Source organism: Dunckerocampus dactyliophorus, chromosome 19 (assembly GCF_027744805.1).
Source record: "Dunckerocampus dactyliophorus isolate RoL2022-P2 chromosome 19, RoL_Ddac_1.1, whole genome shotgun sequence".
Taxonomy (NCBI): Eukaryota; Metazoa; Chordata; class Actinopteri; order Syngnathiformes; family Syngnathidae; genus Dunckerocampus; species Dunckerocampus dactyliophorus.
The window spans coordinates 16,577,860-16,604,747 of record NC_072837.1 but is presented as its reverse complement, the minus strand read 5'-3'; the positions used below and the strand labels follow the sequence as shown (position 1 = coordinate 16,604,747).

The 26,888-nt window shown below is 39.9% G+C and overlaps 1 protein-coding gene across 1 annotated transcript in view; it reads left to right on the top strand.

Annotated features, from left to right (window-relative positions):
- The window catches only part of scara5 (scavenger receptor class A, member 5 (putative)), a 50,635-nt gene extending 24,305 nt beyond the window's left edge, over positions 1-26,330 (top strand). The window contains exons 4-12 of the mRNA XM_054762115.1: positions 5,278-5,420; positions 8,463-8,641; positions 8,724-8,850; positions 8,906-9,074; positions 11,374-11,454; positions 17,336-17,443; positions 20,020-20,076; positions 20,346-20,534; positions 21,564-26,330. Of these exons, the coding sequence (XP_054618090.1) occupies positions 5,278-5,420; positions 8,463-8,641; positions 8,724-8,850; positions 8,906-9,074; positions 11,374-11,454; positions 17,336-17,443; positions 20,020-20,076; positions 20,346-20,534; positions 21,564-21,697 (1,187 nt within the window). The 3' untranslated portion in view covers positions 21,698-26,330. The remainder of the gene's footprint in view (positions 1-5,277; positions 5,421-8,462; positions 8,642-8,723; positions 8,851-8,905; positions 9,075-11,373; positions 11,455-17,335; positions 17,444-20,019; positions 20,077-20,345; positions 20,535-21,563) is intronic.
- Positions 26,331-26,888: the final 558 nt, after the last annotated feature.

Here is a 26,888-nt window from a genome sequence, read left to right as displayed (position 1 = left end):
TGAAAAGATCATTTTAAAGGAAGAAAGTTTAAATAGTTGGAAAATGTAAAAAAAAAAATGGAATGGGAAAACAACAGCTGTAATTGTATGCAAACTATATTATAAATATTAAAATAATGATATTATGGGAATAAAGTCATAGTGTTGCTAAAAAGTAAATTCAGGCAACATTGCATCCTTTCATTTTCCAGTCTGTGGCCCTCACTGGAGGAAAAGGTTAGGGCCCCCCTGCTGTAATGTGACCCTGTGGTTTGAAAATAATCATTTTTCATAAGCAACAATGTCTGGAACATAACACTTACTAGGCGCTGGGGTCCCCATTAGGCTTCTTGCAGCCACCAGGGGGCGTACTGGCATGCAGTGCATTCCTAACAACAGGAAGTAAGCAAGAGCCCCGCTGATATTTACTTTGTATTGTCTCATGCTAGCGAAACAGAGCTAGCATGATGATCAGAGTCATGAAAAGTCCTGGAAGAAGTTGACAAAACGCTCCTATTTCCCTTCCAAAGCGGAACAGACTCGCCACCGCGACCCGTCAGTTTGTTCCGGTGTCGAAATGTGACGTCAGAGGCGGGAACACACGCGGCTGTCAATCACACGGAGGCCACAACAACAGGAAAGAACGACTTTAGGGAGCACAGATGCCAAACAAAACCCCACCACACAGCAAATACTGCACCGACACTCGATTCTTTTCACCTTCTGCTTTTCTAAACATTTTAAATCATTCAACTGAATGTGTTTGTTTTTCTTTTTTGGCCTTTTATTGCATGAAAATGAATATCCAGCAGAATACGTGCTTTTCACTAGAAAGCAGCCAATGGTTGAGTCAGCTTTTATGGACAGACATGTAAAATAATAACAACTATTATTATTATTCGTTGAATTTATTTAATTAAAAAATGTGTGAAAAAGTGATGGCCCCCTAAAGCTAATAACTGGTTGGCCCCCTTTAGCAGCAACAACTGCAATCAAGCGTTTGTGATAACTTGCAATGAGTCTCTTACAGCACTGGGGAGGAATTTTGCCCAATCATCTTTGCAGAATTGTTGTCATTCAGCCACATTGGAGGCTTTTCCAGCATAAAGCGCCTTTTTAAGGTCATCCACAGCATCTCAATAGGATTCAGGTCAGGACTTGGACTAGGCCACTCCAAAGTCTTCATTTTGTTTTTCTTCAGCCATTCAGAGGTGGACTTGCTGGTGTGTTTTGGATCATTGTCCTGCTGCAGAACCCAAGTTCATTTAATTCTCCTTCAGGATTTTTTGGTAAATAGCAGAATTCACGGTTCCATTTATCACAGCAAGTCTTCCAGGTCCCGAAGCAGCAAAACAGCCCCAGACCATCACACTACCACCACCTGTTGGTATGATGTGCTTTTTCTGAAATGCGGCATTACTTTTACGCCAGATGTAATGGGACACACACTACAGAGTGTTTTCCCAGAGGTCTTGGGGATCATCAAGATGTTTTGTGGCAAAATTGAGACGAGCCTTAATGTTCTTTTTGTTCAGCAGTGGTTTTGATCTTGGAACTCTGCCATGCAGGCCGTTTCTGCCCAGTGTCTTTCTTATGGTGGAGTCATGAACACTGACCTTAACTGAGGCAAGTGAGGACTGCAGTTCTTTGGATGTTGTTGTGGGGTCTTTTGTGACCTCTTGGATGAGTTGTCGCTGCGCTCTTGGGGTCATTTTGGTTGGCGGCCACTCCTGGGAAGGTTCACCACTGTTCCATGTTTTCACCATTTGTGGATAATGGCTCTCACTGTGGTTGGCTGGAGTCCCAAAGCTTTAGAAATGACTTTATAACCTTTTACACACTGATTGACTTCAATTCATCTCAGTTAATTTATGTTTTAACGGGGGGGGGGGGGGGGGGGGGGGGGGGGGGCAATCACTTTTTCACACCACTGTAAGTGTTTTTTTAGCCTTTTTATCAATTAAAAAATATCAAAATGGCCCCCGCATCCTTTGAGTTTTCCATATGCAGTCTTTGCTGGATAAAGTTTGGACACCCCTGCTTTAAAATACACTTTGTTTTCACTTTCACATGCAGAGAGTGTGTGTGTGTGTGTGCGTGTGTGTGTGTGTGTGTGTGTGTGTGCGTGTGTGTGTGTGCGTGTGTGTGTGCTGCAGACAGGCCATCATTTAGCAATTAGCCGGCGTGGTCGCGGGTCATTAGGAATAAAGCTAACATGCATAACAAGACTTGAGTCTGCTTTTTTTTTTTTTTCGCTTGGAGGTCCTCCAACTTTTGACAAAACACTTCTGGGACCCAGTGGGGAACCCCCCCACCCCACCCTCTCATGAATAACCTTTTTTAACACGTGCATGGACGATGTGATTGCGGCGTCACGCTGGTGGTCGCTAAGCTTTGAAAACACGTGCGTGGGGATGGAGTGGGTCACCAGGCAGCGTGAGGTCAACAGAACATGAAGCGGGTCCACTTTGCACCACTGCCGAGCACAAGAGCAAAAAGTTTAACGGACGCGTTAGCCGTCAAAGACGAGAGCTTTGCAGCTACAGCAACATGCTGAGTGAAGCCTTTTTCTACTTTTTTGGATTGACAAAATGTTCCCGTTTGTTTTCGCACGGATGAAATATCAACAGTCTGCTGTCCGCTTGCTCTCTGCTGACTTTTTCTGTTTTGGAAGTGGAGCATCCCCGCAGGCCAAATTCAACAGTGCAACACATTGTCAACACCGCCCTGCAAAAAACACTTTTCAACGTCAAGAAATGACAACGGTAGAGACCAGGGGTGTCTGAAGTGCGCCCCGGGGCACATTCTAAAAATGGAATTCAACAAGGAAATTAAACAAACAAAACGACAACAGCAAAAATGGAAAAATCTGCAATAATTTTACAAGAATAAAGTCAAAACATTAAAATAAAAAAGTTGTAATCTAATCAGAAAAAGTCTCAATTTTACGAGACTAACGTAATATTAAAAATAACATCATTTTAGTAGCATAAAGTTGGAAAAGTCATTATTTTTTAAAAGTGGTAGCATGAGAAACAAAGTTGTCATTTTTGGAAAATCACTTTGCGGATTGAAGATTGAAATCAAAATATTTTGACAATAAAGTCATAATTACGAGAAGAAATTTTTTAAAAACTTTAAAAAAATGTTATAAACTCAAAATATTAAGAGAAAAAAGTTGTTTTGTAACAAGAAAAAAAGCAAAAAAGACTATGAGGAAAAATAGACAAGTTGTAATCAAACAAAAGAGAGTCCTAATTCTACGAGAATAACATATTATGAGGAAAAATAACATCATTTATCACTATAAAGTTGAGATATTACAGAAAAAAGACATTATTTTCTTAATTTGGTATATAAAATATCAAAGAGAAAATATTATATTGTATAAAATATTATAAATATTAAGAGAATAATCACATAAGAAAAAGTCCCAATTTTATGAGAATAATGTAATATTAAAAATAACATCATTTTAGTAACATAAAGTTGGAATATTAAAGAAAAAAAGTCATTATTTTTTAAAAGTGGTAGCATGAGAAACAAAGTTGTCATTTTTGGAAAATCACTTTGCGGATTGAAGATTGAAGTCAAACTATTTTGACAATAAAGTCATAATTACAAGAAGAAATTTTTAAAAACTTAAAAAAAAAATGTTCAAATAGTTGAAAAAAAAATTTTTTAATTACAAATTGGAAAATTTTTATTTTACAAGAATAAACTCAAAATATTAAAAGAAAAAAGCTGTGTTGTAACAAGAAAAAAGTAAAAAAAAAAAACTATGAGGAAAAATAAACCAAGAGTCCTAATTCTACGAGAATAACATATTATGAGGAAAAATAACGTCATTTATCACTATAAAGTTGAAATATTACAGAAAAAACACATTATTGTCTTAATTTCATATTTATAAAATGTAAAAGACAAAATATTATATTCTATAAAAAAAAATTTAATTACAAATTGGAAAATTTGAATTCTACAAGAATAAACTCAGAATATTAAGAGAAAAAAGCTGTGTCGTGACAAGAATGACATATGAGGAAAAATAACATCATTTATTACTATCAAGTTGAAATATTACAGAAAAAAGCCATTATTTTCTTAATGTCGTATTATTATGAGAAACAAGCAAAACAACGAATGAAGTCATTTTTGGAAAGTTGCGGAAAAAGTTCGAATGTTGTGAGAGTAAACTTGAAATATCAGGGGAATAAAGTCATCATCACGAGGAGAAATGTTCTTATTCCTGTCATGGAAAGACAAGAAACAGTTCAACATTTTAAATAAATTAAAAAAACTACAGCAAAAATGGAAAAAAAAAACAGCTGTAATTTTATGAGAATAAATTGAAAATATTAAGACAAAAAAGTTGTATTCTAAAGAGAAAAAAGGCTGAATTTCACGACAATAAGTTTGGTGTATTATGAGGAAAAATAATGTCATTTTAGTTGTAGAAATTTGAAAAAAAAAATGTTTTTTTTGTTACTTTTTATTTAATTTTTTTTTTAAGTCATAATATTATGAGAAACAAACTAAACTAAATAATTTTTTTTTAATTAGTTTGGGGAAAAAGTTATGATATTACAGGGAATAAAGTCAAAATATTGTGGGATTAAAGTCGTAATATTGCAAGAAGAAAATTTATGAAGATTATTTCAGAAGGAAGTTGCAATATTTGAATAATGTAAAAAAAAAAGCAAAAATGGGGGGAAAAAAACAGCAAAATAATAGTAATAATAGTAATAATTGATCGTAATAATAGGCAAAGCTGAGATGAAATATATATAACTTGTTTGCATATCTGCATGGCGCTTTACAAAATACTGTATCCAAGTGGCGACATTGCATCTTTTCATTTTTGACTATGTGGCCCTCGCTGGAGGAAAAGGTTTGGACACCCCTGGTATGGACTTAGAGAGGCCGCCACATCTGCTCTACATTAAACACTCGGCCGCCATCCAAGCTGACAGCCGTGATGCATCGTGACGAATCATTCCCCTTTTTTTTTTGTGCTATTGCTGAGAACGAGAGACGTGCGAGTCATGAACGAGCCCTTTCAAAACTAGTGATTTTTTTACCGGCTCGGGACTCACGGGTAGTCGTTGCCCTTTAGCTCGTTCACGGAGTCACCCCAGCTGGCGCCAGCTAAGTTAATAAAGTAAAGCGGGTATCATGTGGATAAGACTGAGTCGCAGGTAAGTGAATGGATTACCTGATAGACTTCAGCATGTGAGCGGAGTCAGTCAGAAGGGACTAATCATCAGCGTCTTCCTTTGCTCGTACTCCTCTTTGCAGTGTCTCGCTCCCAGACAACGTCACAGCGGCAGCATCTGCTGATGGAGAACGCTCAGGGTGACATCCTGGAAAACATCTGGAAGCTGGAGAACCTCTTCCAGAACCACAGCGACTGGCTGCAGAGGCTGGAGCTTCTCGTCAAGGTGACCAACATCAAGCTAGGGTTAGCCTATTTGGTGAAGATTAAAGCTGCAGCTCCCACGTCTGTAGCTGCTGACTGACAGATAGTGGTAGCACAGCTCCAAGCTTTATTTTAAGATGTGTAGCGAAGCCTCTTGTCTCCTGTCATATGCATGACAAAGGAAGTTTTTTCTTCATGATGTCTGGCAAAGCCAAAGTTATATATATTTCATCTTAGCTTTGTCATATGGGTGAAAAAACATGTTATTAACTCATTCAATACCAAAAACGCTTTTAGAAACCCGAACGCCCGATCCCAACAACGTAATTATACGTCTTTTACAGTGTTTTTTATGATGACGCCACTCTCCACGAATGCATTTCACTTCAGAGCAATTTTGAGGCATAAAAACGGCCACAAGGTGGCAGAAGTGCATTTGGTAAGAGCTCGGCAGGGATCGAAAAAATCACAAGCGACAGGAAGGAGGAAGTGAGAGAGCGCGGAGGAGTGTGGCGTACAGAAGGTTACGCATTGTAGGGAAATTTTGCCGCATGCACATGCGTGCGCACGCGTGCACACACATACTTCAGTTCCACATGTGAAAATGGTAAATTGCTCACGGTGTTATGTTTGTAAATAAATTGTTATTTTGATGTAAAACAACCCCTATTTTGTGCTGTTTATGTTGGTGTAGTTGTTTAGATATTTGAGTTGTCACAAAAGCATACAGTAACATTTGTGTCAAAGTGAAAGTTAGGCTTGAAATGAATCTTTTCACAAAAAGCCGTTTTTCTTCCTTTTTTTAGTCGGGAGCAGATATTTTCCAGAAACGTACCTACTGTATGTTCTACTGTTGATTATTAAAGAACAGAAACAGGTAGAAGCAAACTTTTTTTTTCTGATGAAAGATGCGAGTCTAGTCTTTCTTTTGGTACGTTGCATGTTTACATGGCCATTCTGTGTGCTTTGAAATATCAGTCCAAATCGTGTAAAATGGCCGCTACTGAAGGGGTTGTCTTTTGAAAAATGGCGGGGATTGAATGAGTTAATCATTTTTGATCATTTTTGCCGTTTTTTTTTTTCAAAATATTTCAACGTTCTTCTTAAATAATCGGTGTAAATGTTCTTCTTGAAAGATTTTGACTTTATTCCCATAATAATATAACTTTTCCCCAAACTAATTTCTCAAAAATTACAGTTTTGTTTTGATTGTTTCTCATAATATTTCGACTTTGTAAAAAAAAACATATTTTTTTCTTTAATATTTCAACTCTACTCTATTCTCATAAAACTACAGCTGTTTCTGTTTTCTTCTGTAGTTTTTTTTTTCAAATTTTCAAACAATTTCCGCTTTCTTCATATAAATTATGACTTTATTCCCATAAGGTTTTGACTTACAACCTGATTTTCCAAAAATTACAACTTTATTTAGTGTTTTTTTTTGTTTGTTTCTCATAATATAACAACATTTAAAAAATAATAAAAAATGTTTCTTTAATGTTTCAATTCTGTGCTACTGAAATGACATTATTTTACCTGTAATATTTGTATAAAATGGAGGCTTTTTTCCTTATTAGATGCAAGTTTTTTATCATAATACTTTGACTTTAGTCTTGTAAAATTACAGCTGTTTTTTCCATTTATGCTGTTGTTTTTTGGATTTCCCAACTACTTCAGCTTTCTTCATATAATAATATTTTGAGTTTATATTATATTATATTATATTATATTATATTATCCATCCATCCATCCATTTTCTATACCGCTTCTTCCTCATTAGGGTCGCGGGGGCATGCTGGAGCCTATCCCAGCTGACTTCGGGCGACAGGCGGGGTACACCCTGGACTGGTCGCCAGCCAATCGCAGGGCACATATAGACAAACAACCATTCACACTCACATTCATACCTATGGACAATTTAGAGTCGCCAATTAACCTCACCTGCATGTTTTTGGAATGTGGGAGGAAGCCGGAGTACCCGGAGAAAACCCACGCGCACACGGGGAGAACATGCCAACTCCACACAGAAATGCCCAAGGGAGAATCGAACCCAGGTCTTCCCGATCTCCAAGCTGTTACTGTGTTGGCCAACGTGCTAACCACTAGACCACCGTGCGGCCATATATTATATATATATTATATTATATTATATTAGATTAGATTAGATTATACTATATTATATTATATTATTGTTATTATTGTTATTATTATATTATATTGTATTATATTATATTATATTGTATTATATTATATTATATATATATATATATTATTGTTATTATTTTTTATAGTATTATTATTATTACTTTTTATTACTTTTTCAACCTAATTTTCCAAAAATGACGTTATTTTTTGGTTTGTTTCTCATAAATAACGACTTTTGAAAAATAAGCTATATTTTCTTGAATATTTCAACTCTATGCTACTGAAATGTCATTATTTTGCCTGTGATATATTTTTTTTTAATTTGACTTTTTTCTCATTAGATATGACTTTTTTTATTGTAATATTTTGACTTTATTCTTGTCAAATTACAGTTGTTGTTTTTCTTATCCTGCTGTTCTTGTACATTTTCCAACTATTTCAACTTTCTTCATCTAATTTTTTTCTTGCAATTATGACTTTATTACCATAATATTTGGACTCTATTCTCGTAACAACATAACTTCTTCCGCAACCTCATTTTTAGCCTAACATTGTGAGTAGTTTTGTTTCTTTCTCATAATATTACGTCTTTACAAAATAACGTATTTTTTCTTTAATACGTATTTCAGATGTTATTCTTGTCAATGACTACATTTTCTCAGTTGATTACAGCTTTTTTCTTTTAATATTTTGATGTTATTCTTCTCAAATGTTTTTTGTTGTTTTCTTCAGTTTTCTTGTTAAATGATATTTTTAGAATGGGCCGCGGGCCAATAAAAACACAGCGGCCCCCCCGAGCTGGTGAAAAGTAGTCAGTGGTGCACTGAGAGGCCCAGGTGGCGGTACCACAGTGTTGTGTTGTGTCTTAGTGGTAGGAGGAGGCCATGATGAAGCTCCTGTCTTGGCTTGCATCTCACAGAGCCTGGAGGTGGACATGAGGAGCATGCAGGCTCACTCCCTCCATTCCGAGGGCTACCTGGTGCAGCTGGACGACCGGCTGGCCTCGTTCAGCAACTCCGCCGGCAGGAACCTGACGGGCCTGAGCGACGAGGTGGCCCGAACCTCCTCGTGGCTGCACGACCAGCACTTGCTGCTCAGGTAGTGTCATGTCGCTAAATTAGCCTAGCCTAGCCTGGAGGTCCAAAGAGGTCCAAATTCACATTGAGCGTGTGTTCCCAAGGGAGACCTCTGGTCAGGTGAACGGGCTGAGAGAGAAGCTGGACGAGGTCAACTGGACGGTGGGAGCCGTCAATCACACCTTCAGCAACGACATCAACGTTCACCACGTGAAGATACAAGACTTGCAGGTACGACAGCCGTTTATCATCTCATCCGGTGTCCGACTGAAAGCTGCGTGTTTAGATCCAGATCAGCAACATTACGGAAGACACGTCCAGTTTGTGGGTGACGCACGTGCACACTGAGGCGCAGCTGAGGAACGAGATGGAGATCCTTAACACCATCACCGAGGACCTCCGCCTGAAGGACTGGGAGCACACCATGGCCCTGAAGAACGTCACTTTTATAGAAGGTCCGCTCTCATATGTGCACATCTGGAACTCTTAGCATCTCCTCCCCCCGTGGGGACGTGGACCGAGCCCAAACATCCACTCCTTGTGGTCGACTAAAAAGCATTTTTACGCCTTTTTCTTGACAAAAACACACATGTAGTCATAGCACAGAAGTGGAAAAATACACCCTTTGGCCATCATTAGACACACCTCCCGCATCTGAGATCCAATATAAACTGAACTATAGATGGCTGGATGATAGGCGCCTTCTTTAAGCAGACTTTGGATGCAAGAGCATCCAGCAGGACGCCAGGCAGTCGGCAAACCCGGTGTCCTCCACCGCCGCCCGGCCATCAGCCTTAGACCTCTGACTGCGCGTCCCGTGTTTTGGCTAATTAGCCGCCGCCCGACCGATGATCACATCGCGAGCCGAGAAAACTCATCACAACCTGCCAAGTGCCCGCCCCCCAAATGCCGCATCAAACCAAAGCTTTTTCAGGCGCCGTCCCGGTAAGATATTTTTTGTGGCATGTCTTGCAGGGTGACAAACTTATGTCACGTTCACAACGACAGGAAGTTCCACACGGCAGCCATGCTTGTTTTGGCTTTCTGAAGGGAAGTGAAGTGAGAGGGAGACGGTCGCTATAGGCTCGATGCTGCAATGGGGGCGGAGCTGATCGGCAAAGGTGATCGGCGGTAAAAAGCAAGTATCGGCATGTGCTGATACCGTGCTTTTTCACAGAAATAGGCTGATCAGTGGCTGATCGATCGATCGGCGCATCCCTGAATATACACACTGTATATTGGCGTTGTCTGATAATATCGGTCACTGATAATTATCGGCCCGATATTGGCATAAAAATGTGATATCAGCCAACATCGGTATTGTTTTTTTTCCCTACATTGAAAGCCATTACAGAGCTTTACCGTCAACATCGCATTATTGCAACATCAACGACAGTGAATCATGTAGTTAACACTGTGCCATCTGCAAGCCTGTGAAGAAGAAATAACTCTTCATTGAGCAATCAGAGTAACAACACAGCTCACAATGAACTTAGCTCCCTAGAAATCGCGGGGGGGTTACCATTCCACATACCATTCTTACTCACGGCGTCTTATAGGAAAGAGCTAAAAAACAAAAACATCACGTAGCAGCGTAATGGGTCGATAACAACAGACAAGACACTACCAACCAGTTTATTCTTGTAAAATTACAGCTGTTTTTCCCAATTCTGCAGGGTTAAAAAAAAATAAAAAATTCCAACTATTATATCAACTTTTTTCTTTATTCTCATAATAATTTTACCTTATTCTTGTAACCGAAAATTACAACTTTATTCTTATTTTCATTGTTTTTCATAATAAGAGGACTATTATTTTTTATTATTTTTTTCTTTGATATTTCAACTTTTTGATGTGCCCTGCGATTGGCTGGTGAACCAGTCCAGAGTGTACCTCGCCTGTCGCCCGAAATCAGCTGGGATAGGCTCTAGCATGCCCCCGCGACCCTAATGAGGACAAACGGCATAGAAAATGGATGGATGGATGGATGGATTTCAACTTTTTACTGCTAAAATGATTTTTTTTCCTCATCATATTACAATGTTATTCTTGTAAAAATATGACTTTTTTGTCAGATTACAACTTTTTGTGACTTTATTCTAGTAAATGTCCTGCTGTTTTTTTTGTTTGTTGTTGGTTGTTTTTTTTTTTTTAGTTTTCTTTTTCAATGATATTTTGATTTTATTTTTATTTTTGTGCCACAGACCAATAAAAAAACAGCCACGGCCCACCAATGGCTCCCGGGCGACACTTTGTACACCACTGGATCTCCGTTGGGTGGATGTGCTGACTGCAGCCAGCTGATGTTTGCACAGAATAGTACTGAGTCCTGGCGTGCAAACATTTGGTTAAGAGCTAACCGGGGCCTCTGCCAGGGTACCAAATGACTTCCCAGTCTTGTCGGAATGATGTGATGTCATCATGGCACAGAAACAGCCATATCTGCAGGCCGATCACCACGTTATTACGACCGTTATGATTCTCTTGCTCATGTTAGCTTACAAGACCAAGCCAAGTTTTACATTCAAGTTGGGGAATGATGTCATCAGGCAGTCCCCAGATACCATGCAAATGTGAGCACATGAGCGAGCACGGTTATCTTTGCAAAGGCAGACTTTTTTTTTTTTGCATTGGATCTCATGAGGTGGTGTACCTAATGAAGTGGTGCAGCGAGGGAGTGCATGTTTAAAAGCTGCAGGATTTTGTCTCGTTCAGCATCGAGTCAGTTTCAAGGTTTTCGTGTGTTTCCTGCAGGGCCTCCGGGGCCAAAAGGAGAGAAGGGAGACACGGGACCACTGGGCCCCCCCGGGGCTCCTGGATTGACGGGTTTGAGAGGTTGGTACAGCGCCCTGACGTTGCATTCATAGCATCCAACAGGATTTGTTCCGTAAAGCAGGGCTTCTCACCTGCTCAACTGGCGCTGAGACACTCTAGAGAGGTAATAGCAAGCTTGAAATGGATTTTTTTATTTCAGAATAGCCTTCAAAACACATGCAGGTCAACACTCAATGACGTTGAGTCAAATGTATTCAGAGTACATTATTAAGACAAACAAATTCAGTAATATAAAATGATATTTTTTGAATATTTGTATTTTTAGACTATGAGACTAGGCATGAGATTGTATGATTGAGATTTTATGATAACCAATAACCACGGTATTATAATTATAGCTCTAAAATGTGTTGATTTGACATATCTTTGTTGAAAAAAGAAAAAAAGCCCAATCAAAACAGTCATTTTTAAACCATATAATAATATAACAGCTGAAAGTGGAACATAGGTATTTCAAATAAATAACAAATGACTGGATTGTTCCTAAATAAATAATAAATAAATATGCGGTCTACTGTGGCTAATCCTGCAACTCAAGTGAAAACACAATAGATATTTTCTTAGCAAAAAAAAAAAAAAGCAAAATACAAATAAATGCAATCAAGTGATCCAAGAAATTTACAACATAAATTTTTTTAAAACTCGTAATGTTACGTTATTATTTCATAGTGGCAGATCACTCTTTCCCACAAACTTGCATTTGCGGGTCATGAGATTGTTGTTGGCAACTGAGACGTTGTTAAGTGGTTGTTGCTTGTTGTTCAGTGGAGAATAAACACTTTATTGCAGCGGCCCCACGGACCGGCTCGGGTTCCCACAAATCTCCGGCGATCTAATGTGTCTTATTTATTAGGTATTGTGTAAAACTAAGGCCGTAACAACATCAAATTAAAAGCACTAAATGAATACAGACCCACCATCCACCAGGACGAGCGTGGAGTTTGTTTTTCAGAGAGAAGATTATTATGTTGCTGTTTGATGTGTGTGGTAGCAGGCAGTGTGCTTACTTACTGGAGGTTGTGCACCAACAAATATACACATTAGCACTTAATATCAGGTCCATGATTATATGAGACAATTAAATATTGCATACCGTGGTGCCTTGGTTAGTGTCAGTCTGTTCCAGAAGGTCCGACTCAAACCAAAACGGACTTTAACCAAGACTTAACTTTTCCTATAAAAAAATAATGTAAATCCAAAAAAAAAAATGTTAACACATTTTAAGGACAATAATTCTAGTTTGACATGCAGAAAATGATGCAAAAATGATTACAAATGCTGAATGAACGGACAACTGAACGTTTAACATCACTTTTACCTAGTTTTGCAAGGAGGGAGGTTGCTTTACATTGGTCAACAGACTCACTCGTTGCAGGCGTTTTCTGCGTTAGATCCTCACATAGCAGCCTCGCATTGTCTCTCGCTAGCTCCCGCTAGCCGCTGATCCAGCTTCTGAAGAGCTTCCCTGGTTTGTGGCCTCTGTTTTGCTCACAGCGTTACTCCTTTAGCAACATTAGCTCACTTGATTACGTCGTTATTCTTCAGGATGGTATTTATTGTTGATGAGGGCTTCCAGTACATCCTGGCGATGTCAGCAATTATTTGTTTCTTGAATTCAATAGTGGCCTTCACCCTCTTTGGAATGTTGCTGTCACTTGCAACCTTCTTTGGAACCATAGCTCATTGTTTGTCTGGATGTCTTATATGTATGTGCTTTACAGGCTGCCGTAGTCAAGGGTTGAACCAAGTCGTGATTTCATCTTAAGTGCGTGATCAAAGATGTGAGCGTACATGTGATTATTACGCTCAACATTTTGCACGCTAACCAAGCGGGCGAACACAAACCATGTCAAAATTCCAGCTAAAATTTTGGATGTTCACCGAAAAATGTGCTAACCGAGGCGGATGTTAACCGAGGTCCCACTGTATATTAAATATACACGGTTGTCCCTCGCCACGGCACCCAGCGGTTCAAACATTGCACCTTCGCTCTATTGCATTTAAAAAAAAATGTATTCATTCATACATAGTAAAAAAACATGCAAAATTAAACAAATTGTATGTATTCTTGGCCCAAATTAAGCATTTTAAAGCATACAAATTATTATGGGCAGTCAGGTGAAGATCCCAAATGCGGAGCCAGACACAGTTCCAGTCAAAATGTACAGTTTTTAATAAAGGTTGCAACAGGAACCAAGTAGCAACAGAATACAAAAAGTCCACTGAGCAAAAAACTGAAGTAGACGGTGTAACTAAGGGAGCTAAAGTAAGGCACCGTGGAAGAAGGTCAAAAACTAACAAGGCCAAAGGATCAAAAAGGAAAAAGCAAACAGGCTAACTCACTGGTGAGCGGGTCGGCGTCACAAGGAGCAAGGAGGACATGGAACAGGAACTAACTACACAAGCTAGTTTCACAGGTCTTAACAAGAGAAAGAAAACAGAAGCTTCACTGGCAGCATGCAGACAAGTTGTAACGATCCCACGATCCCACTCCTCCCGTAGCCAGGTAGCTTAAGTGTAGCTTATGTGCTACGGGTGCTCCTCGGGGCACCGCCCACTCAGGGAGTGAAGGGATCTAAGGGGAAGCACAAAAAAAGGTCAAAAGGTGACAGCACAAAATGGAGCGGAGCATAAACAACAGACCCCAACACAAATGTCGAAATGAACTGACATACAAAAACAGTTTAAGGCATTAAAAGACGTTGATGAACTGTAGCCTACACTGGCCACCAGGTGTCACTAGTAACACGCAAGCACCAGACCTGATCACAATAATCATCATCATCTTTATCATCATAATAGTAAGACGGGCTACTGATGTGGCCGTACTCCAGCTAAAACTCAACTCTGAATTCCCAATGTCACTTCCTGTCCACACGTTTGGAACATGTTTATTGAAACATACACGAGCAAGAGTCTTATTGACGTCTTATATGTCTTATTTTGTCTTATTATGTCACCTATATTAGGTAATATAGGGGTAGGTGTAAAGGTGACTATAGGGGTGTTCCATGTCTAGATGGCGCTCATAATATTTAAAACTGTGTGTAGAAACAGGTTTATTTTGCTGTAACTACCAAAATATTCTATTTCCAAATAAGGACTCCTACTTTCCGTAAATTCACTTACCATGGTCCAGCCTAAACAAGGGATTGTGTATGTAGTGTATATACACTGCTTTTACCTTGTTGTCCCCGACCCCTCCAGTTGAGAAGCAGTGCTCTACAACAGCAACATGTGCAAAGAGTCTGGGAAGCTGTTATGAAATAGAATATAAAAAGTATTAGTCAGATTTGCGCTTTTACAAGTCCCATATTTGTGGGCTTGGCCAGCAAAAACAAATGAAAGTATTTGGATGGACTCCCGTTTGAAAATGTGCTCTGATGCCATCCCTCTGCAGATGTGTTGCTACGCACCAACACATGAAAAATAACAAATATTACATGTTGAACCCCATGAAACCTTCGCACCACCCTCATTTCACCTTGCAAAATATCATTTACAGTAGTTACACTACACTATATCGTTGAGTATTACAGTAGATAGGCTGTCAGATCTGCTTCTTAAAGGAAAAGTGCACTTTTTTTTGTAATTTTGCCCGTCATCCACAATCCGTAAGTGAGACATGAACACATGCCTTTCTGTTTTCTGTGTGTTCTAAAGATATAAAAACACATAAAAAGAGGCAGGTAAGAATGCATGTAATGGGACGCGCCTATACCACCTATAAAGCCTTCTGAAAAAAGACTCCAAAAAGCACCAACAACGCTCCGTTTACATCATGTGACCTGCATATTAACCAAGCTACAGCGACGTTGTTATTACTATTGAATGCCTGAATGTCACGTTGAACAGTTTGATGTTGGAATGGCTTCAATCGGTTGAGAAATGTGGCAGTAGTAGCAGGTAATTAGTTTTAGGCAAAAGGTTGAATTTTGGGAAGATTCTGAATTTATCCTAATTAGGTTCTTCCGTATCCCATTTCCGACAATTCCTGAAAATTTCATCCAAATCCATTGAGAACGTTTGAAGTTATATTGGACAGACAAACAGACAAACAAACGGGCAAAAACATAACCTCTGCGCTTGCGCTTTGCTTGGCGGAGGTAACAAGTGGCATATTGTCATAGTTATGGCATAGAAAACTTGTTTACGATCTTATAGATACAGTTTTTGACATTATTAGAGCCCTCTAGACATTAAATAACACCCCTATAGTCACCTTTACATTTGTATTACCCAATATAGTAGACATAATCAGAGAAAATAATACACATTAGGCATAAATAAAATAACATAGACTCACACGTTAGCAATATCTTGTTTTTTTTCTGGACAGCGACCTTCCTGTGGTGCTATTGTCTCATCAATGTATTGTAATGGCGGCTTTAAATGGCTTTACACTCATATTACCCAATATAGTAGACGTAATAAGAGAAAATAAGCCACTGGAGACGTAAATAAAACTCCTGCTCGTGTGAGTCACGGTAAATGTGCTCCCCAGAGGACCTTAATGGTGGGCGGACAGATGTGCAGAGAACAGGAGGTGACGTCGGAGGGTCAGAGTTGAGTTTTGTCTTGTCGTGGGCCCGTGCTATTATTATGATTGTGCCTGTTGTGAGATGCTTTAAACTTGCAATAAATGCCTTTTCTGGCGATCACGTCTGGCCCTTGTCTCGCCGAACACTGACACCTAGTGGTCAATGTAGAATGCTACATTACAGTTAGAATGCTTCTTCTGCCTTGCATTTGTATTTTCCTTCATTTAGTTAGTTCATTTAGCAATTTGTATGCTTGAAAATGCTTCATTTAGGCCACAAATAAGTACAATGTGCTTAAATATGCCAATAGGCCATATTCAACAATGCAGACAAATATTCATTTGTGAAAAAACTGAGATAGAGGGAGGGTGCGATGTTCCAACTGCGATGTCGCGAGGGACGACTGTGTATGTATTTCACTTTGTTTTCTGCACATTAAACTAGCATTATTCTCTATCAAATGTGCTCTGGGTGTCTGGAACAGATGAATTGGATTGACGTTATTTCTTATATGGGAAAAATTCATTTGGGATTTGTCCGTTTCAGTTTTCCTTGGATGTTTTTGAACGGATTCTTGATTAAAAGCGGCGTTCCACTGTGGCCCAACAGTCAGGTTTATTAATACCGATACAATTCTCTCACAACATGGCAGCGTAGCGACATGTGTTACTCATTATCACGTTAGCTTGGAGAGGCTCAAGTGTAAACACACACACACACACACTCTGTCATTACATGAAGGGAAATGGGTTTTATTAGCGGGAGCAAAGGGAGCTACAAAAAAACCTGATGGATAGTGCGGTTTTTACCACTTTTATTCTGGACACGGGATTCCTGTAAAACTACCACCTTTTTTTTTTGGATTACGACGTTTTTTCTCATGATATTTTGACTTTATTCTTGTAAAATTACTGCCGATTTTTCCATTTTTGCTGCTGTTGTTTTGCTCAAATATATTTTTAGAATGTACTACGAGCCAAAAAAAAAAACAGACGTGGGTCACTTGGGAGAGCCCTGCAATGGACAAAAAGTGTCGGGACGCACCTCTCATAAGGTCCAACATTAGTGACCTCTGACTAGGAACGTCCCATTATATCGGCTGACCGATATTCAAATAAATGAGAAATCGGATAACATCCGTATCGCTTTTTCTGCCGATAATGATATTGTGTGAGTGATGACGCGCTCCACAGAGCAACAAACTGAGTCTGCCAATATCTGTATTGGTTGATATCAGTGTCGATTTTGAAGTGCTGGGATCTCTCTCTCTCTATATATATATATTATATACAGTATGTGATGTCATAATAAAAGAATACGTTATTGTGTGTTTTTTCAAGGCTTTAGTGGAGAAAAAGGCCTGCAGGGTCCTCGTGGTATGAAAGGCTCCGTTGGTGTTGATGGTGGTCAAGGAGGCAAAGGAGACATTGGACCTGCTGGACCAAAAGGTAACGCCGCATGCTTAGATTTAGGGTATCTGTGCACTGCTTCTCAAACCTTCTCAACCTTTGCTATCAAAAGAGCCATTTCACCCCCTCGCCCACTGAAGTAAAATAGTCTGGAGCCACAAGTCATCAGATTAAAACAACATCTTATAAACTCAAAAGTTTAAATCTGAATTTGACCAGTTTTAACAGCAGTACAACAAATAGAAGTGCATGTGTAACGGATGCCAAGTAGTCGGGTTACGCGAGTATCGTCTTGGTTAAACCTCACTACTGTACGCCTGCAGAAATGTATAGCTCCGGGAAATCTGACACGGCAAGTATTATTTTTTTCCTCCATGTTTACCTAGGACAGGGGTCGGCAACCCGCGGCTCATCAGCCTCCTTGTTGCGGCTCCCTTTGCTCTGTGATTTTTTTTTTAACACCAAAGTAGGGGAAGTTGTATTTTCGAAAAGAATTTGAATCCCACTCACTGCAAGTCCGTGAATGCATCTAGACTGCATTGTGACTGCTGATTGGATGAGCAAGTGAAGGGGAGGTAGGCTAGTGTATGCGGTGAGCCTCGCTGGAGAGAAAAAAGTTGATTGAGTTTGGAGTTGAGTCAGAAGCAAGTTACTGCACAGTAAAATGAAACTGTAGAATTTACGAGAGCATAGCAATATGTTTTACAACGAGAAGCGTGCTTCAGCGATGTGTTCAGAGCCCGTGACTCCGGGAGAGGCGCATAGTGTGCTGATAGTGTGTGTCACCCCGCTTGTGACTGCTGTGAGCCGGGGCAGAACAAAACGTTTTTTCACTTTTACGTCTCCAAATACCAGTCCATACATTTGTCGCCGGTCGCTTTTGGGAAAATAAATCACCAAGAGGGTTTAGAAAGTCGCCAGATTTGGCCAAGCTGGCAACACTGGGCTGCACATGAGATCGTAAGGAGGGGGAAGCCGTTCAGAGGTGGAGAATACGTGAAAGAATCGTTCATAAAAATATCAGAGCATCTATTCCCTGAACTCTGATGAGCTTTTTTATCTTAAAGTTGGCTACATTTTGTTTTCATTGTAAACAAATATGAGAACTGCAGAAAAATGTGTTTCAGAGGACTCGGCGTCGGATGTCAGAGTACTAGGCGTAGGATTTCAGAGTACTAGGCGTAGGACGTCAGAGTACTAGGCGTAGGACGTCAGAGTACTAGGCCCACACATGCTTGCTGCACTTTAACGTGTTGAATTTTGTTGCTGTAACAGGTACCATTTAAAAAAGTCTTCGGTTCTGTTGGGGCTGCATCTTGAGCACAATGTCGGGTTGGTTGAGCCACGTTCGCAGAATACCCCCCACAGAGACACCTGTACACACATACATACTGTACACACACTCACAGTACGTACTTCCCCACATAACTCACTGATTTATCCATGCTGTCATGTTGTTATTTTTATTACAGTGAAGGTGATGTCGGCAATAAGATTACTAAGTTATTGTCAACGCTATCATTATTATGGTTAATATTTTCACTGTTTCGATACAGTTTTATCACCGTGGCTGTTGATATTATTGAGTTATTTCTATTATGGACTTTATGACCGTTATAGACATTTGCTGATGTAGTCCTGTTGTTTGTTTATGTCGTTTTGTTATTGTTGTTGCAGGTGTTGTTGTCTCTCTTTGTATTGTCCCTCCTCCTGTCCCGCCACTCCCGCCTCTGTGTTCTTTTCTCTTCTTCTCTGTCCCCTCCTGCTCCGGTCCGGCCGCTTTGCATAACAATAAACATCAAATGAAGTCAAATCAAATGTATGGAACAGGAGAAGAGTATCTTACACTTTTCCCTGGCAGATGAGTTTAGCATGTAATGCACATGTCAACTTGTTCTGGAAGAAGGAGCTGAACGCCACTTCAGAACCTTTGCATGTCACAGCACACACCTATGGTGCATTCAAGGACCAAGGACCTCAAAGCAAATGGCAATGCACACATTTTTGCTGCAAATGGCCCCTGAGATGCACGTTGGGCACCCCTGGGTTAGGGGTTACATGGCTGGAAAGAATATTCCACAAGAGGTATTTGAGTGAAAAAAGATTGCGCTGCGGCCCGTTGCAGCTAACGAAAGAGTTTTGGGTTGAGTTTGATTGAAGTTAAACGTGATGAAGTGGTTAAGGATGTGGTGCTGCTGGAAATGGCACCCGCCCGACGTGCCAGGAAGGGCGGGTGATGCCGTGGCTTGTAGGCGACCACATTAGGAGTAGGGCCACAGTGAGAAGAAATCACATTAAAGCCCGCTGGTGGTTTCGTGGCAACAGAAATAGAGCTCCTAGGTGAAAATGAGCTGGAAGAAAATGCTGACTGGGCAATTCAACCGCTAATCAGAGCAAGTTTCATTTGCAAGTGACGCTCCTGTAGCAGCCTCTGACTTCTACTCTCATTCATACACTTGATGCTGTTTTTAGGAGGCAATTACACCACGCTTACACTGGCAAACGCGCCCCTGGTGGAGAAACAACGTAAAGAAAAGAATAAAAATCATCATCATAGTTGTGACCTCTGCTGTTTGTTGTGTAAACATGACCATCCTCTTGTGTTGTGTCTGCAGGGGAGAGAGGAGAACGAGGCATGAAAGGAGAGAAGGGAGACCAAGGAGCCAAAACCGGTGAGGAGTTGGAACCCTATTGATTTTTGATACTGTACTGTACTTTTTAAAAGTTTTTTTGTTAAATTCTATTTTTACAATGCAATATTACAACAGCCGCAGGCCGCAAATGGCCGCCGGGCCACACTTTGAACACCCCTGACTTAGATTCTTGTTGTTCTGCATGCTTTTTTTTATTTTGAATTTCCTTCTGTCTTTGAGCAGAATTGTCTGCTGATTATTTCAACCTTTTCAGTCAACATTTGCAGCTTTTCTGTTCATCTTCACAGTGGAGGACACTCTGGTGCGCCTGGTCAACGGCTCGGGTCCTCACGAGGGTCGCGTGGAGGTCTTCCACGAGCGCCGCTGGGGGACGGTGTGCGATGACGTATGGGACAAAAACGACGGAGACGTGGTCTGCAGGATGCTGGGATACCGAGCGGCGGCCGAGGTCCATAAGACGGGACGCTTTGGACAAGGTACGCCGTGCCCGAAACATGCTTCCTCTGTAAGGCTACAGTGCCGGTCAAAAGTTTGGAGATGATACATGATGTGGTATGCTTTGGATCAGGAGACACTCCTATGAATATACAAAAGATTGGAGACTCTTTGGAATTCTATTGAATGACAAAGTGTTTCCAAACTTGTGACTGGTACTCCACATTTAACCATCGAGGCACCAAAAACTTTTATTTTTGCGATTCGTTTGTGATTCGTAAAAGAATAATTTGGTCTCATTGACTCCAATTATAACCACTTTTCTTTTTTCAAGTAAAAAAAAAATCCCTAAAAAAAATAATAGTGCATCAGAATCAATTATTGGCTTGATCAAGACTGGAACAAAAAAATAAAAAGAAAAAAATAACAAGAAAAAGAGGGGAAAACATGGGGGGAAAGGAGAAAAAATGGGGAAAGAAAAAGGAGGAAAAAAGACTGAGCATTTGGAAAATATTGTGTATTTTTCTGCTTTTTCTATCAAAAAAAATCTAAAATTAAAAAAATGCAAATAATAATAATAAAGCATGTCAATGGTTAGGCTTGAAATTTGAAGTTTTAAGATTTGATGCAGTGAAAATGAACAAAATATATATATTTTGTGCCGCGGGGCAATAAAAAATAAACTGCAGGCTGCAAATGGCCCCGGGCCGTAGTTTGGACACCACTGCTATAGCTGTACAGTACCAGTCAAATGTTTGGAGACACTTTTGCATTCTGCTGAATGAGAAGGTGTCTCCAAACTTTTGACAGGTGCTTTATGTTTAAATAGATGCCACTTGATGTGGTGTACTTTGGATCAGGACTTTTTTTTTTTCATAAATACAGAAATGTATTTAAGATGTTTTATACTTGTAATATACAGTATTTTTATAATTTTATTTTTTATTTATATAATTTTATCTATTTTTTATTTTTGTAATTGTTTATTTTATAATTGTATTTTAAATGCTAGAAGTCCCAAGAGGACGTGACAACGTGTCGTGTCTGTTGTGCGCGTGTGTCGTGTGCAGGCACGGGTTTCATCTGGATGGACGACGTGGCGTGTACGGGCTCGGAAGACGCCATCCACCAGTGCAAGTTCTCTGGGTGGGGCAAGACCAACTGCGGGCACGTGGAGGACGCCGGAGTGACGTGCGCCACCTAAGAAAAACGCACCCACCATCATCACACTCGGCGTGAGGAACATGTTGACGCTGGTTGGACGTCCTCGTCCTGCTCCGACACAAAGGTTTTCATTCACGCCGTGGAAGTGCGATGCATAAAGAGACGCTTCGTCAGACTCCAATGCAACGCTTGTATGAATTCTGTGGAGGAAGGGGCGGGGTGTTAAAGGTCAGCTTTCAAAGGAATGGCTCACATTTAATGTTTGGGGGGGCACGTCACGTCCATGTGAAGCAGACAGCTGAGGCCTTATTGTTATTATTATTGTGGTTATTCTGATTATTATGCTGATTACTACCGTGACACCAGCACTTAGCCATAGCCGCACATGTCAGACTGATTGCCTCTAATTGAGTCTCCTAGCAGCCCACTTTTATCGGAAAGAAAAATGGCAGTTTTGGACGACAAAAGCAGCGTCAAGCGTGGCCAAAGCAAACACGCGGGCGGCCTCCCTCGCAGCGCTTCTCCTCTCGTATCTGCGGACACAAACAGGATATCCTCCGCTCTTCTCTGCGTGTTTTCTCAGGAAGGTTAGCCAAGTCGATCGTGACAACTTGGACGGACGGCCATGGGAGGAATGTTTTTGCTCGCGGAACGGCGTGTTCGCGTGCTGAAGAGGCGTCGCGGGCTCAGCCAAAGGACGCTTCCACGGCGTCGCCTCCTGCTAACCTCCTGAGGCTTTGGGCCTCAAATAACTCAAACACTTTCAAGCGCTCTTGATGCCTTTCAACATGAGAACATATGACAACCTTTAACATGTGTCATGTCATACATGTGCTTTTTATTACGTTGTTCAACATGTACCGGAAAGGGCAAATATTTTGCCACGTGTTGATTCTGTACGACTAAACCCTGCATACGCACTGCTGAAATAATAAAGTAGACTTTGTTTAAACAGGTGAACACGCACCGTCATGCAGTTCCATGTATGATGACCACTTCCACATGACCAACCTGTGCAAATGTTTTACTTCATGAAAACCTCAAAGCAATACATTTTGTGGATTCAGTCAACAATAAGCGTCACATGTAAACCAGAATGTTTTGATCGCCTTTGTTTCCTTTTCTTGGCAACTCCATGACACTTTGCAGAAGGGGGGCACACGTGTCCGAAAAGGTGCAGAATTTATAGAATCTACTCGCATTGGGGCCCAAGTTGTGCAGGAGTTGTGCAATCCAGCATGTGGTGCTACAGGACAGGGGGTAAAACAGTGTGGACGTACAGTGGTGCCTTGGTTAACGTCAGGAATCCGTTCCAGAAGGGCACACTCAAACCAAAACGGACTCTAACCAAAGCAAGATTTCCCATAGAAAATAATGTAAATCCAATTAATTCGTTCCAGACACCCAAAAATGTTAACACAAATATATAGCTACAGTATAGACAATAATTATAGTTTTACATGCAGAATACTACAAAAGTGCAGACCTCCGCCAAGTGCAATAGTTCAGCCATATTGTGATCTACACCATAAATATTAGTCCTACATTTATTTTATCTACATATTTAGATTTCTTGACCATGAAAATGTACCATGGAAGGGTTTGAATGACTTAAAGAATGCTAAGAATGCAAACATGGTAATGTTAGCATGCTAACACCTAGCATAATAGCACTGTTTGTATATGTGCCTACCTGAAAATGCTAAAAATGTTAGTATGATCATGTTATCATGCTAACGTCAGCATGCTAACATCTAGTATGATAGCGGTGTCTGCTTAATCTCATATTCATGAAAACTGCAAAAAAAATGCTAATATGCGCCAGCATGCTAACACCTAGCATAACAGTGCCTATGAAAATGGCTAAAGATGCTACTATACTAATGTTAGCATGTTAACAATGCTAACATGCTAATGTTAGCATGCTAACACCTAGTATGATAGTGCTAAGTGTTTATATAAGTGTCTTCCTCATTCCTCACAGACAACCACGAGGTGCATTCAGGGACTCTTCATTATGCGTGTATGTGTGGTGCAAATAAACAAAAAGACATAGAAAAACGGTAAGTGGATAATCTCATCACTTACTTTGTAAATCTTAACAGGGAAAAACAATTTGCTGCCTTTAAGTATGCTTGGAAATCCCAGAAAATAAACTCAAAACGTGAATTCAAATTAAGTTACGTGGTGTCTTTGAACGCAACCCTTCCTGGCTCATAATAACAAGGTCAAAGTGGGATTCAAATGTTGTGCTACTAATAAAGAAAGTCATGTTAGGCAAATAGATTATCAGACATGTGTGCTATCTTTTAGCTTGATTTAAATGTTCAGTTCATTTGGAGCTCTTATTACATACAAATATACATAATCCTGTCCTGTTTTTTTTTAAATCTTTCTTCCAATAAAATGGGCATATTTCAGACATATTTGCAAATGGTGATTACCGCTAATCCTGATTTGCAAAATGTGATTTACCTGATTCAACCTTTGAATCATTTGACAGGCCTAATAAAATACAAAAAAAACAATTAACATGAATTAAAAATGAATAAATAAATTAATTTGAGCGGGGGGTTTGTCAGGACCTTTTGGCTTGGCCTCCCAACCACTTAAATGCAAATGAAGTTTTGCTAAATAACAAACGACTGAACAAACACGCTCTCCACAAGTTTTATTTTTGTGATTACTTTTAAACCACCTGATCATTAACTCATTCAATCCCAGCCAGTTTTCAGGCCATTTTAGACAATTTTGACTGATCTTTCAAGGCACACATATAAACATGGAATGTACTCTTGGAGATGAAATTCTCCGCAGCCTAATGAGGTCTCAAGGAACACTCTGTTAAATAAATTTCACCTCCCCTTGCGTGTTCGTTAATCTCCAATCATGAGAAGGAATAAGACTCACATTCCAATTAACAAGGATTGCAGAATGTATTGAAAATGTGTCAGACAGAATAGGACAGCGATCTTTCTGTAGCGCCGCGGCTAATGTCTGTCCTCCAGCGGCCTCCTGACCAGAAGGAGAGAGTCAGCCCTGATCGATAGTCGCCTCTGCCTTTTGTAGTTGTCTTCCTCAGACCATCGGCGCCACGGTAGCCCAAGACATCTTATCCCTCGCATTATTTGGTGATAGGTGTGTGATGACCACATCTGAAAATTCCAGCTCAGCTGACGTGGTAGGACTCTACAAAATAGCACATGCACTCCCAGCATAGTACGTCCTATCTTTGACCCACTTGCCCCACTCTGTGACCGTATCTGACTGCTGATTATGTGAATGCACTTAATCTTTGTGTTTCTATAACCACTTAAATAAATGCTCATTCATTCAGTTAACAAGTTAATGAAACATTCTTTCTATCTACTCTATCTACTTCTAGTAAATGTTTATCATACTCACTCAGCTAAGAATAAAACAATATTATCCTACATTACCAAAAGAAAGATTAGACTCCCGTCTTTCATCAGAAAAAAAAGACTGTTTCTACCTTTTTGCGTTCTTTAGTAATCAGCAGTAGAACATAGGTAAGTTTCAGGGAAATATCAGTTCCTGACTAAAAAAAAGGGAGAAAAACAGCTTTTCGTGAAAGGATAAATTTCAAGCATAAATTTCACTTAGAATAACAATTTATTTACAAATATAACACCATGAACTACTTACAATTCTCACATTTGGAATTGAACTGTGTGTGTGCACGCGTGTGTGTGCGTGCGCATGTGTTCAAATTTCCCAACAATGCGTAACCTGCACGCTACCCCCGTCCACGTTCTTCCGCTTCCTCCTTGCTGTCATGTTTTGTCATGCCGTTATGTTTTTTTCATTCAAATCCACATTCCCAGCTCTTATCAGTTGCACTTCTGCCACCTTGTGGGCGTTTTTATGGCTTAAACCTGCTCTAAAAGTGACATGCATTAGTGTGCAGTTGCATCATCAACTCTTTTTGCCGTACAAGACGCCTTTGGGATCGGGCGTTTTCGGGATTATAAAAACGTATAAATACGTCTTTGGTATTGAAAAGTTAATGGTCGTCAAATGCCTGCTGTTAATGTGTACAAGATATGTACAAAGACTGAATATTATTGTTTATTATTGTGCTTGTCCTCTACTCTATCATTTCTACTATTTTGCCAACCATATTTAGCTACAACAGCGGGTCCAAATATTACAAAACTGCATTCCCACAACACTGGCAGCAACAAGCCGAATGTGCAGGTGTAGCCGATGGTCCGCAGAGCCTTGCTTCATGTTTTGCTTGCTCGTTTTGACTTCAAGTGGGTGTCAGGCTGTGAGCCAGGTGTCATAATAAATCATGATAGTACACCCCGGGACTCTGTTTTCTTAGTGTGACAGGATTATATTTTATTTTTATTTTTTTTAAAGAAACGTCTAAGTTTTTAGCAGGTGGAAAAAGGCATCCCAAGATGATGTCATCAGCAGAGTTGCGAGCAGGTGTGCTGCTCTTTTTATTTATTTTTTTTTTTAAAGGTGACATGTATGATTGTTTTAACTGTAATTCATCCAGTTAATTTCCCCTGTCTTCATGTTGTAAACATGCTCTCATCCCCCCCCCGAATGAATGGGAAGACATTCTTCCCATTTACATCCCATTGTCACATTCTTGCTCCTTGTAGGCCTACTTGGCCCGGACACGGCCAAAGGGGACTGAGAGGGGGACAAGCTGTGCTGTGTGCAGACAAAAAAATGACTGTGTACACATGTAGGGACATTTGGACATCTGAAAGACGGTGTTGTCTCTGTGCAGCCAATAAAGACACTCTTGCAACTATTATTACTGCTGCCAAGCCAGAAAACCACACTAGCCTCTATAATCTGCTTAGTTTCTATATATTGTATTATATATAATGTAATATATGCTTAATTATTATAATTAAGCATGTACTATATACTTGTTTTGGCTACTTTATCTACCACATTGAAAATCAATGCACCTTTATCCACATTATTAACATCTAGTGGTGCAAAATTGTATTACAACTACGGTAAGGTAGAAGGATAGTCGGCCTCCGGTGGTAAAGCCAAAAACAACCAAAATCAAATTGTTCAAAAATAATCACCTTTTTTGGTGCCTAAATGTTTCTAAAGTATATTAGTGCGTGTGTGAATGTATAAACGAGAGGAATTAACTGGAATTTATTTGTAGAAAGGCGCTTTATGAAAGTAAGTATTTTCTTATAATCATTTACAGCGTTCCCTTGACACATCCA